Source organism: Stenella coeruleoalba, assembly GCF_951394435.1.
Source record: "Stenella coeruleoalba genome assembly, chromosome: 19".
NCBI classification, from domain to species: domain Eukaryota; kingdom Metazoa; phylum Chordata; class Mammalia; order Artiodactyla; family Delphinidae; genus Stenella; species Stenella coeruleoalba.
The window spans coordinates 59,367,153-59,379,580 of record NC_137165.1 but is presented as its reverse complement, the minus strand read 5'-3'; the positions used below and the strand labels follow the sequence as shown (position 1 = coordinate 59,379,580).

The following is a 12,428-nucleotide window of genomic DNA, read 5'->3' as shown; positions in this document are numbered from 1 at the left end:
AGACAAGAGCACTGCCACTAATTAACTGTTTAATCATTTTATCACAGCTCCTCTGGGCATCTGAACCCCTCATTTGCATATGGATTAACTGGCTAATACAGATGTTTCCAATGAATTCACATCTGGGTCTATTGAAAATGGAGTAGCCAGCCAATCCAATTCCAACCAAAAAACTCTATATTCCCTTAAAAAGTTCAGAATTTATTTTTGGTTATGAAACTATCTGAAAATTAGAATATCACTAATATCATTACAACGTAACCTGAAGCAACAGCTAGAGTGGATTTGCTTCTGGTGCAAATAATTTAAACGGTTAGCACTACTTTAAAATAATCATCATCAGGGAATTCACTGGCCGTCCAGTGGTTAGGACTCTGTGCTTTCACTGCCAAGGGCCCAGGTTCAATCCCTGGTCAGGGAACTAAGATTCCACAAGCTGTACGGCCAAAAAAAAAACCCCAAAAACCATAATCACACTTCTATTCACTGAATATTGCACAATGTTAAATGAATCCAAAGACTTTTATGGAAACTATTGTTTTCCCTACTTCATTTTTTTTTATTGTGGTGAAATTTACATAACATTAAATTCATCATTTGACCATTTTAAAGTGTATAATTTGGGGGCATTTAGTTCATTCCCAATGTTCTGTGAATGAACCATCACCACTATCTAGTTCCTAAACATCTTCATCACCCCAAAAGGAAAGCCCATATACCCATTAAGCAGTCACTCCCTGTTCCCCCCTCCCCCTGCCCCTGGCAACTACTAATCTGCTGTTTCTATGGATTTGTCTATTCTGGGCATTTCATATCAATGGAGCCTTACCTGTGTGGCCTTTTGTGACCGGCTTTTTCATGTAGCATTAATGTTTTCAGGGTTCATCCACATTGTAGCATGTGTTAGTACTTCATTTGCTTTTACGGCTGAATAATTGCGTTCCATGGGTACACCACGTTTTGTTTATCCATCCATCCATCCATTGATGGATTTATGAGTTGTTCACCCCTTTGGGTTCTTCTGAATAGTGCTGCCATGAACACAGCTGTACATTTTTTTCTTTGAACGCCTGTTTTCATTTCTTTTGGGTCTATACCTGGGAGTGGAATTGCTGGGTCATAGGGCAATTGTTATGTTTAACTTTCCGAGGAGTCACCAAACCTCTAGCTCATTTTAATGCTCATGTTTTCAAGGTGGCTTGATGACCAGACAGTTAGAAGCAGTTGGACAACTGCAGCCAGACTCCAGGCTGGGCCCAAAGAGGTCTCTTTTTTTCAGAAACACTGATTAGAGCAGCTGGGCTTGATCTGAGCCAAGCTCGTTCCAACAGAAGGTTACAGGCAGGGCTTGGAACAACTTTCTCTGCTGGTCTACATGTCACAACATGAACTGGCAGGGCGGGAATACCTTCCTGCCTCCTAGAGATCCTTGGTTCTCCAATTATGTTGCACACACTACTGGAAAAAGAAAAAAAGATGTTAACTAACTAACTGATAGGCTTCTCTCTTCCTGCTTTTGTAGAATTCAAATTAGCATCTGAAGTCCACATAGAAATGGGTGTTTGGGGGCCAATGCTATATCCCTGTCCTGGGCAGAGGTCCGTCCTCTCATGGTTGGAGAACAGAACTTCCCAAACACTAGCTGAGGCTACAGAGATATCTTGCATCCCGGGTGGACTTTTACCATCGATTCTGCCTGAAGGCATGGCCTAGTGCTTCTGACCCTATCAATCCACAGATACTGGAGTTGAACTGACCCTACTTTGTATATTGTAGCTTATCCACCCCTGTGGGCTCGGCCAGGACAACAGGAGGTAATCCTACTGTAGGTATTGTTTACTGCAGCCAATTTACCGAGTCATGAGGCTCCTCAGCCATTAACCCAACCCGGCCAGTAAACTGATTAGCACTGATTTTTAAATTTAAACGTGTTCATGAGCCTCTCAGACTGCTGACCTCCTTCTCACCTCAGTGCCTGACACAGAAGTTTCTGAGCCCCAGAAGCCCCAATCAAGGAGCATTAGGGCTGCACTACCATAAACAGAGACCGACCCAAATGCCTTTTTCCACTGTAAACTAGAATACTAAGAGAGAAGAAGTCGGCTTCCGGGGTCCTTGCGATGCAGTCTCTCTGCCAAGCCAGCTGTCACTTGTCGCTTGTCTCCTGGCAGCCCTTCAGGTGTCCTGGCCTGAATCCGCTACTAAGATAGAAAAAAAGTCCCTCGGCTGGTCATATCCTCTGCAATCTGGCAGGAAACCTAAAATTTGCCGGCTCTTGTCCTCGGTCTGTTTGCTTATCTGCTTCCTTCTAGGGAAGAGCCTGCATCACAGTGTCCGGTGAAGGGGGATTTTCACCATGACCTCACCCTCCGGCAGCTACTGTCCAGATTTCAGCGCGGCAGCTCGGGTGGAAACCCACATCAACGAAACATCAACAATCGCTCCTGGCACATCTCAGAGGAACGGCAAGGTCTGAGAATGACAAAGGGAGCTGCGGGTGGGGCTGGAGGAGGATGGATGACGTCTGGTCACAGTTCTGGGATGTCAAGGAACCCACTTTAAGAAAATGCACCAAAAACTTTCCAAGCTCGCGCTCGCTGTTTGTATAACTTCGAACCAAAGACTTCGAAATTACGTGACAGCCGGCGGCGGGGAGTAACCAGGAGTAAGAACGGCGGGAACGGCTGGGGAGCCCAAAGGGCAGTGCCCGCGACCTGGTCTCCGGCCGCCCGGGCCGTCGGAAGTAGCCCTTCTGCACCTAAGTGGGTGCAGCCAATTCAAGGGCAACCGAAAGGCCGGCTCCCCAGGTGCCTGCCCCGGGCGGAGGCGCCCGGCCCCGATGGAGGTCACGTGACCACAAGACTCCGCCCAGCAGACACCTCCCCGCGCGCGCCCGGCGGCGGTCGCGGGCTCGCGAGAGAACGTGAGTCTCCGGCCCGGGGCGCGAGTCGGGGGAGCGGCCGCGGCGTGCGCGCGCGCCCCCGGGAGGCTGCGGGCGCGCGCACGCCCCGGGGCCACCGCCCCTCCCGGGCCCGCCCTCCTTCCCTCCCTCCCCGGCCAGCCTGGCCCGCCCTGCCCGGCCCGCCCTGCGAGTCAGTCCGCTGGCTCCCTCCCTCCCCCAGCGCGCTCGGGCCGCCGCAGCGCTCCGCGCCCTCGAGCCGCCGAGCCGGAGCCGCCCGCCGCCCGCGGAGGAGGCGGAGGAGCCGGAGGGGCCCGCCGAGGCGGCGGCGGCGGCAAGATGGCGGACTTCCTGCCGTCGCGGTCCGTGCTGTCCGTGTGCTTCCCGGGCTGCGTGCTGACGAGCGGCGAGGCCGAGCAGCAGCGCAAGTCCAAGGAGATCGACAAATGCCTGTCGCGGGAGAAGACCTACGTGAAGCGGCTCGTGAAGATCCTGCTGCTGGGCGCGGGCGAGAGCGGCAAGTCCACCTTCCTCAAGCAGATGCGCATCATCCACGGGCAGGACTTCGACCAGCGCGCGCGCGAGGAGTTCCGCCCCACCATCTACAGCAACGTGATCAAAGGTGCCGGGGGTCCCGGGCCCGGGGGCCGGGGGCCGGGGGGGTCGCTGGGCCCGGACTCGGGCCGCGGCGCGGGGCCGGGCACCGCCCTCGTTCGCTCTGTCCCTGGCGGAGGACCGGGCCCGGCGGGCGGGAAGGGGGCGCGGCCCGGGGGAGAGGATGCCCGGGGGCGACCCGTTCTCCCCCTTGCCGCCCGGCCAGGGGGCGCGGCGGGTCCCCCACCCCCAACCCCGCCGCTGGCCTCGCCCCCTGCGAGAGGGAAGTGCGGCGAGCCGGGTGCTCCGGAGCGTGGGGTGACCTCTCCTGTCCTCCCTCCGGACGAGCCAAACCCAGACCGTCCATCCTCACCCCACGCCGGGGCGCTGCCCGCCCAGCCTCGCCGCCCCGGTTGGTGGGTGACCCGAGTCACATGGGGTCGGGGCTGCTCCCAACTCCTGAGCCGGGGAGTTCTGGAACCGCCGCAGTCAGGAAACTTGTGCCCGAGACCCTGCTCAAGGGCGAAGTGTGACAGCTCTTTGGGGCAAGGATATGAAACTTGAGGGTGTCCTATTTACTGTGCTGCTATCAGGAAAGAGTGCACCATACAGTCAGCCTAAAAAAGTTAGCGGTGGTTTTTCGCCCCAGTGTCACGGTCGGGCAGGATGTTTGCCTGTAATCACCATGCAGCACGTTCCACTCTTCTTTTGCTTAATAATTGGGGGCGGGAGGGAGGGGGTACCACACTTGTTTCTACTACTTAAATGAAATCGTGTGTTGATACAAAGAATCTTCGGCCTAAATGTGATGCGGAGCCTGTACAGGTTGAGTCAATGAATTAGTGTTGGCTTAGACCATAGGCTCTGCTGCTGTTTGTGGGTATTTTTAAAATTGAGAGTAAGCTTTGTTCTCAGGTGAAAAACACACAAGAATTTTAGTTCTGGGCTTTCAAAGAATTACACAAGAGGGGATTTTATTTTTGTCATTGGAGCGATAATTAGCACTCATTTTTCTCACTAGCACCTATTTTGTACTTTATATAAAAGGCATTTTGGCAGAGTTGAATACAGAGCCTGGTACTTCAGGTGCATGAGGGTTCTGTGTTGCATCTGGGTAGCAGTTATATAGGAGCTGGTTATAGATTTCAGGCCTATCCAAGCATCGTTTTTTTTAAGGGTTTTTTTTTTTTCAGGAAGTACCTAAGTCACTCTTTGGTGACACTTTTTTTCTCCCGGGATTGAGTAGAGGAAAACTGCTTGGGGGTGGGGGGGGTAAGGATGGGGGAAGGGCACTAGGCCAGGAGCTCACAGACCACAGCCAGCCCTAGTACCTCTGACGTTAAGCTGTAAAAAGTGGTTGTATTTATCCTCTCTTCAAGTTTAGAACCAAACTAATTAAGGTCTCTTTCAAGGCCGAAGACTGCCTAGCCAGTCCTTAACCGAAGGTACCTTTGTATCCCCATGCAGCTGAACGGTGCAGCTGAACGGAAGGGATTCTGTCAATGAATAGAGCCAGCATGTTAACTGGTAGTCAGCCAGGTAAACACCTGGTTCTTCATGTGCACGGGCTCCTACGCGTGACCTACTTCGAGCTTTGACGATGAGATGCAGTCACTAGCCATCTGCATTTTTTGAGTTGGCGTGATCAGAAAATTGACAGCAAAACGGTTTTTCAGTTAACCAAACAGATGACCTAATAGTCCTGTGATTGTTAAGAGGGACTAAAGGTAACAGTCTAGTGTTAGAAATAATGGGTTTGATTTAATCTCTGTGAGTTGAAATCTCAGCTTCTACGTCTTTTTTGCAGTTGGTCTTCCTCCTTCTAGGGAGGTCTGACTCCATTCTCTGCGTTACACTGATTTGAAGCTTGAGATGGGAGAAGTTTCTGAGCTTTGAATGTGATCCTGGAAGACTCAGGGTTAAGCAGGGTGCTCAGGGACCAAGCAGATCACAGGGTGATAAGTTTGGTTCTTGACGTCTCATAAATAAACGTCTCTTTGAGAGACTCATAAAATCTTGCTTGCAGATCTTTCTTCAGAGCCTGGACATCAGGCTATGCAGCATAATTTCTTTTTCCTTTGCTAGTTTTTGTTCTCTTGTGACTGCGTTCTACCCAGGAGTTAGTTTATAAATTAGAACATGTTAAAATCCTTTAGGAGGAGCACTTGTGTTAATTGTATTTGCTTTGCAAGGCTCTAATTTTATGATTGTGAACAACTGTTAGTTTTTTTTTTACACTCTGAGAAGTTGCTCCTGTTTGTCTTGATGTTGGTCTCCAGTTTTGGAGGCAGCAGGCCTGGAGTACTTAAGAAGTTTAAGGAAATAATACTAGAACCAAATCTCTGAGAATATCTAATGACTCCCATCACACTTTTTTTTTTTTTTTTTAAACAAAGGTATGAGGGTGCTGGTAGATGCTCGAGAGAAGCTTCACATTCCTTGGGGGGATACCTCAAACCACCTCAATGGAGACAAGCTGATGGCGTTTGATACACGGACCCCCTTGACGGCCCAGGGAATCGTGGAAACTCGAGTTTTTTTACAGTATCTTCCTGCTATAAGAGCATTATGGGCAGACAGTGGTATACAGAATGCCTATGACCGGCGTCGAGAATTTCAATTGGTAAGAGATTTGGTTTTTTTTTTTAATGTTGTGATTTTATTTTAACGGCATTTATTAACATCTGATTCTAACACACCTTTTTCACTGACTTCCACAATATAATGTATCTATCCAGAATTTTAGCCTCAGAAACTTGGATTGCTCTATAGATGAGCTTTTTAAACTGAGCAAGATAAAAGTAAGGTAAACCCCATAGGTTTGGTGAAGTTGTTATAATTAGTTGGTCATTTTTCCTTTTTGAAAGTAAGATCATCATGATTTTCTCAGGCACTTTCAAATTATTAGTTTTTTTCTCCTTTTAGAAGTAATCTCTCAATTCCAGCAACAATATTGATCTTTCTAGAAACTGACCTTTTACTCTTGGATTAAGAGTTCAGTAACCTGATTGTTCAGATGTGCTCTTTATCCTTAGTCTTCAGAGGTATTTATTTCATGATTCAGATTAATTTAATCTGTAAAGAGGTTAAAGTCCTTAATACTGTTTAACAGTCATGCTTTTTGTATATTTGCATGCTGTGTTTTTTTAAGGCTTCTAAGCACGTTTTACAAAATGTTCCTTCTTAAAAAACAAAAATAATCTGTTATTTCTTATACCTCTGTTTCACATGGGAAGCACCTAGAATTTATTTTATATTTATCATATCTACTTTATCTTAAACGAGACTCCCGTAAGACTTTGTAGCTATTATACAACATTGAAGAGAGAGTGGAAAAGGATCTGATCTAGGTTAAAGATACAAAAATAATGATTGAAATAGATTTTTTTAATCAAGTGTTTTGTAATTTAATTGTGAATGCTTTGATTGTATTCGGGGTTTTATTTGGCAAAGACCGGAAAGGTCCCAGGAATGATAGCCATCTAGACTGTATGCAATTTGGAGGGAGTTCAGATCTGAAGTGTTTTACTGTAATGTGATCAAAATAAAGTGACAGTTAAAAGTAAAACTGTTTAGAAAGTTGTTTGATGATGTCACTGGCATTAAAGCAATTCACATTTCTGGGTGTGGCTGCAAGATGATGTGCAGCCAGCAGTCCTTGCTGTTACAGTTTGTACTCAGCAGCAGTCTTGGCAATTAAGAGTTCTAGAAGAGCGTTCACGTTTGCTCTTGATAAAACTGAGACCTGAATCTTTACTTTCTCTGAATTATGGCCCTGGTGTGTAACATACAGCCTAGCACTTGATTATGTATTGTCTGGTATAGTTCTCTTCTTTAGTGTGTGTATCTTGTCTGTTAATTTATCCATTAATGAGAGACAAGGGCAATCTCACATAATTGTTAAAATTGAGTAGCTGGCAGCATTATATGTTGAATATTATGAATTAACTTGACAAGTGACCTCCATCTAATTCTCAGACTTGGGGTTAATTTTTGTCTTCCACACACCCCTTCTCATCTCCCTTTACCCACCCCCCTGTTTTTTTGGGGTTCTTTTTGCGGTACGCGGGCCTCTCACTGCTGTGGCCTCTCCCGTTGCGGAGCACAGGCTCCGGACGTGCAGGCTCAGCGGCCATGGCTCACGGGCCCAGCTGCTCCGCGGCATGTGGGATCCTCCCGGACCGGGGCACGAACCCGTGTCCCCTGCATCGGCAGGTGGACTCTCAACCACTGCGCCACCAGGGAAGCCCCTCCGTCCTGTTTTTAAGTGCTGCTTATTCTCTTCTAAATTCATTTTCTCAACAAACCACACTTTTCACTATGAATTTTCTCAGGATGTTATTCGTCCTTCCAGGTCAGGGAAAAAGCATCCATCTGTAATAGCACACGCTACATATTGATTCAGTGAATAAACAAACGGCTGTACTGTAATGTTCTCTGTGGGAAAGTTCCATAAGTCCATTTAATTGAAGTTGGACCTCGGTGACACTTATTGAATTTGAACGTTCACATCTTACAGTCTCATGGCCATCGTTGTGGAGAAGGCATTCCTGAGGATTTATTCGCCATTAAGAACGAATGGGTAAAACCACTCAGGCTGAGGACCTGCAGGTTCTTGACTTGAGCCAGCTGATGCTTTCAGAGCAGAGAAGGCCTCACAGACAAGGAGAGACGAGTTCCAGAAATACTTCTTTTCTGATGAAAGGTAGAGACACAGGGAAAGAGGAGCAGGGAGAGATCTAGTGTTAACTCCTGGAGGACAGGGATTTTTTTTCCCGTGTGTCTCCTCGGCATTGTTAATGGTATACCTGGCACAGGTAGTAGGTGCTCAGTGAGTGCGCTGGATCAGTGGCTCTCAGACTTCAGGATGCTCCGTGGTGCTTGGCGTGCTGTTGACCCTGGGGAGGCACTTTGCCTACTTCAACTTTTCCTCGGGGTCCTCTTTGGTTCCTTCTCCCGCCACACACACAAAGCCCCGAGTCCTGTCTTTTCTGCCTCCAAAAGTCTCTTGCATCAGTCCCTCCTTTCCACCTTTCCATGTCCTGGTACCTCCTGCTTGGACTCCCAGGTGATCTTGTCCAGACACGGCCAGGTCTGCTCAGAAAGCTCTGCTTGTTCTCCACAGCTTCTGGAACAGAGTGCAACCTCTCCGTGTGAGTCCGGACTCTCACTGGCTTGCCTAGGATTCCACTGTCATTAGACCACATCACATACCCTGTGACCTCTCAAATCCCACGTGCCCTGGGCTTCTGCATCCGTGGCCGTCTTCACAGAGTCCCTCTGCCTGGGTTCTTCAGGCCCGTAGCTGGTTACTAGGTCTCCCCCTTCACTTAGAACAGCGCCAACCAGATTTTAATGTGACTGCATGTGGTCCATGGGCCCCTTGAAGCAGATTCAGCCGGAATCATTGCTTAACCAGAACAGAACAGTTTCCTCAACTCCCTTCCTTGCCTGGGGAGCCTGGGAGGAGCCCCGTGGTCTGTATCTGTGGCAGGCCGTAGGCCGTGGGGTGGGTTTGCTCTGGGGCCACCGTTCCGCCGGGCCCAACCTCTCCTGCGGGGAGCCTTCCCTGGGCCTCGCGCTGGACGGGGATGCCTTTCCTTAGCCTGCCTGCCTGCCTGCCTGCGTGCCGACCCCCATCTGGTGCCTCACCTGGTGTTCCAGCTCTTTGATTTGTGTTTTCATCTCCCTCTAAAGCAGAATCTCCTTTGGTCTGCCTTTTTTTGGTCTTTTTCTCTCATTAACGTAGGGCCTGACACATTTTATTTCCTCATTTTTTTTAGACGATCTGAGTTATAATATTCTTCTAGAAAAAAAGAAACAGTCCTCATTTTTTTCCTGGGAAACATGAGTGTTTCTGTATGCTAGTTTGTTAATTTTCCAGGAGATGGGAAGTTCTTGTATTACAGAATCAATTTTTCTTTTTTGTTATGTTTAACAATGTAGTATATTCTTGAATCTTGGATAGAAAAAGTAGTCATGGGGGAAATGAGAGGAGTTAGCAGATAAAATAAGAAAAAGTAGCCTTTTTGGTTTCAACTAACCCTTGATTATTAAATTTATTAATGCAAATTTAAATGCAAAAAAATGGGGGCAGTTTTTAAGCCTCCCTACAGCTTTTTTGCTTAAGATGAATGACCGCCCTTTAATCAGTTTTTGGGACGAGGGTAGGGTAGTGATATCACAGCTTTGGTTTTTAGTTTTTAGCAGGCCGTTCGTTTGTTAGTAATAACTTTGGGTGCAAACATGAATGTTTTCTTTCCCTAGTTCCCAAAGGCAAACATTTCCTTTTCTGGTTAGTCTCATTGTGGGTAAGCTAAATAGCTTACTGTGGAAAAAGAAAAGTCTAAAGATTCAAGTTGTTGTTACAGCTTATGGTGCCTTTCTCGTTCGTATAAGCTAGCACACTGAGGACAGTATATCCTAAGAAGTGGTCTCTTCTAGGTCTCAATTAAATAAATGTCTGTAATGCTCTGCCTTGGCTGTACATTCACCATAGCCTGCCACTGTACTGAGGAGATACCCTCTCTTTAGAAAAACTCGCGTGACTGTAACTAGGGAATTTGCTAACTTAGAGGACTAAAGAGATGGCTGGGAAGCGATGCAACTGGGGACATGTAGCAGGAGTCACTGCCAGTTAGATTGTTCTGGACTGTGTAACACAGTTACTTATCCAGGAATGTAAGCAGAACGCATAGACCTGGTTACACAGGACAAGAAGGCGTGTGACTCTGGGAGGAGCACTGCTGCGTCTGTACTTACTGTGACGGTGTCAGCGTTAATACAGCTTCCTGTGATGACCGGGCTTTTCTTTGCAATTCCTGCCACTGAAACCATTTTCTTTGTTATCGTGGTACCTTGGGTTAGACTTAATTTTTCATACTCAAGTAGTACAGTTTGTGCTTGAGGATAGTTACACTTCTCCAAGCTGAGGAGCTAGTTTTTTCATTAAGACAACTCTTCCCTCAGTCTGTGTAACAAAGTACCTATTTAGCCTCACGCAGCGGCCTGCAAAAAGGAGCTGAGTGCTCAGTAGAATAGGAACTTCCCTTTGGGCTGAGGGATTCGTTTCTTTGTTTGCACTGCAGTATGGATTTGAAATACTATAGAGTTAGAGGCATTTGTTTGTTCTTTAACGCTAGATAGGATTTGCTTTAAAGGGTGAATTACTACTTTCAGTTGTAAACTATTTTCAGTTTTCTGTCGGAGAAGGGTTTTGTCCATTTTCTTTACGAATAAAATCAAAGAAGGACTTTGACTTCAAGTTGCTAAAAACCTCCTGATTCTAGGCTTAGGATGAAATAGTTCAGCCTATATAACAAGGATTATATGTTACATTAGGAATTGTAGAGATTTTTAAATTTAGGTCTATGGAATTTGGTTTTGGTAAACTTGATCCAATGTCACAATGGTCATGTGTTATCCAGGCCTTGGAAACCCAGAGCTGTACTGCTGTTTACGTTGAAAACAAAGAGGTGGTTTTGGCACGTGCTTATAGTTTTCATATAACTTGGTGAGATTTTGTGTGTGTGCACGTGTGTGACACATACACATGCGCGCCTAAGTCGATCTCTTGATTTGTTCTATCCAGTTGGTGTGTTCATGTTTACATGATTTTATTTTTGGTAGAAACTTGACTAGCTGTGGGATATCCGAACCCTGGGTGCTGAAGAGGGATTGTAAAATACTGTGCTGCCTTTTTTTTTTTTAATTAATTAATTAATTGATTTATGGCTGCATCAGGTCTTCTTCGTTGCTGCGCACGGGCTTTCTCTAGTTGCGGTGAGCAGGGGCTGCTCTTCATTGCCGTGCACAGGCTTCCGACTACGGTGGCTTCTCTTGTTGCGGAGCACAGGCTCTAGGCACGTGGGCTTTAGTAGGTGTGGCTCGTGGACTGTAGAGCACAGGCTCAGTAGTTGTGGCGCACAGGCTTAGTTGCTCTGTGGCATGTGGGATCTTCCCAGACCAGGGCTCGAACCTGTGTCCCCTGCATTGGCACGGGGACTCCTAACCACTGCGCCACCAGGGAAGTCCTTGTGCTGCTTTTTATATTACCTTTTATTGCTCTTCTTTACTAGAGTGTGGACCTAACTCAGGAGAGAGACTTGTGAGCTTGCTTTTAAGAAAAGCATAACGGCCCAAGGACTTCGTGCGTTGCACAGTCCCTGTTCATCTGTCACAGATAAGCAGCAGCCCATCCAATCTGCCGTATCTTGTCATATTAACCCCAAACAGGTGCCAGCTTCTTTCTCCAGAGAATTACTTCAAGTGCTGATAATTAATTACATCACTTTTTAACACCTTATGTTTTACAAAAATTGCTTTGTACTTGTCAGAGTACATTAATTATTTCTACCACATACACTATCATTTAATCCTTAAGTAAAAGAAAACAAAGGGAATGTGGGCTGTTGTCCTCATTTCACAGATGAAAAAATTCAGAGACAGAGAGGTTCCTTCGGCTCACAGAGGTAGTCAACGATGACAGGATAGACCCTGGAGCCTCAGCCTGCTGACTGCCTGTGCACAGAGCCCCACTTTGCAAGCCCTCCAGGGCTCTTTCCTCTTCTGAGCAACACCCTGCACTGATAGTTAACACTCCCCTAGTTAAGTTCTAGCATGTTATTTTAAATGTATGTAAGGTTTTCTTACAGATACAGAGCGCTGCACCGGTACGCACACAGTTGTTTTTAGTATTCCGAACTTTCCATAGTTTCCTTGTGCCATTCCTTTTTTACTTTATGAACTTAGATTATGGTTACAGTGGGAATGGTAATAAACGTAAATGTAATGGTAAATTTACTAAGTTAGAGAGGTACAGTTTATCCTAACCACCATGCATTAGGGTGAAGGCTGTTTGAATGTTCACCTCCTTGAAAACTAACTACTAGTGACCCTCAACTGATGTTTCATCAGTCAACATGGTTTTCAACGT

The 12,428-nt window shown here is 46.8% G+C and overlaps 1 protein-coding gene across 1 annotated transcript in view; it reads left to right on the top strand.

The window, feature by feature from the left end:
* The first annotated feature begins 2,365 nt into the window (after window positions 1-2,365).
* Window positions 2,366-12,428, top strand: part of GNA13 (G protein subunit alpha 13) — a 39,625-nt gene continuing 29,562 nt past the window's right edge. Inside the window, exons 1-2 of the mRNA XM_079903846.1 lie at window positions 2,366-3,521; window positions 5,890-6,116. Of these exons, the coding sequence (XP_079759972.1) occupies window positions 3,239-3,521; window positions 5,890-6,116 (510 nt within the window). The 5' untranslated portion in view covers window positions 2,366-3,238. The remainder of the gene's footprint in view (window positions 3,522-5,889; window positions 6,117-12,428) is intronic.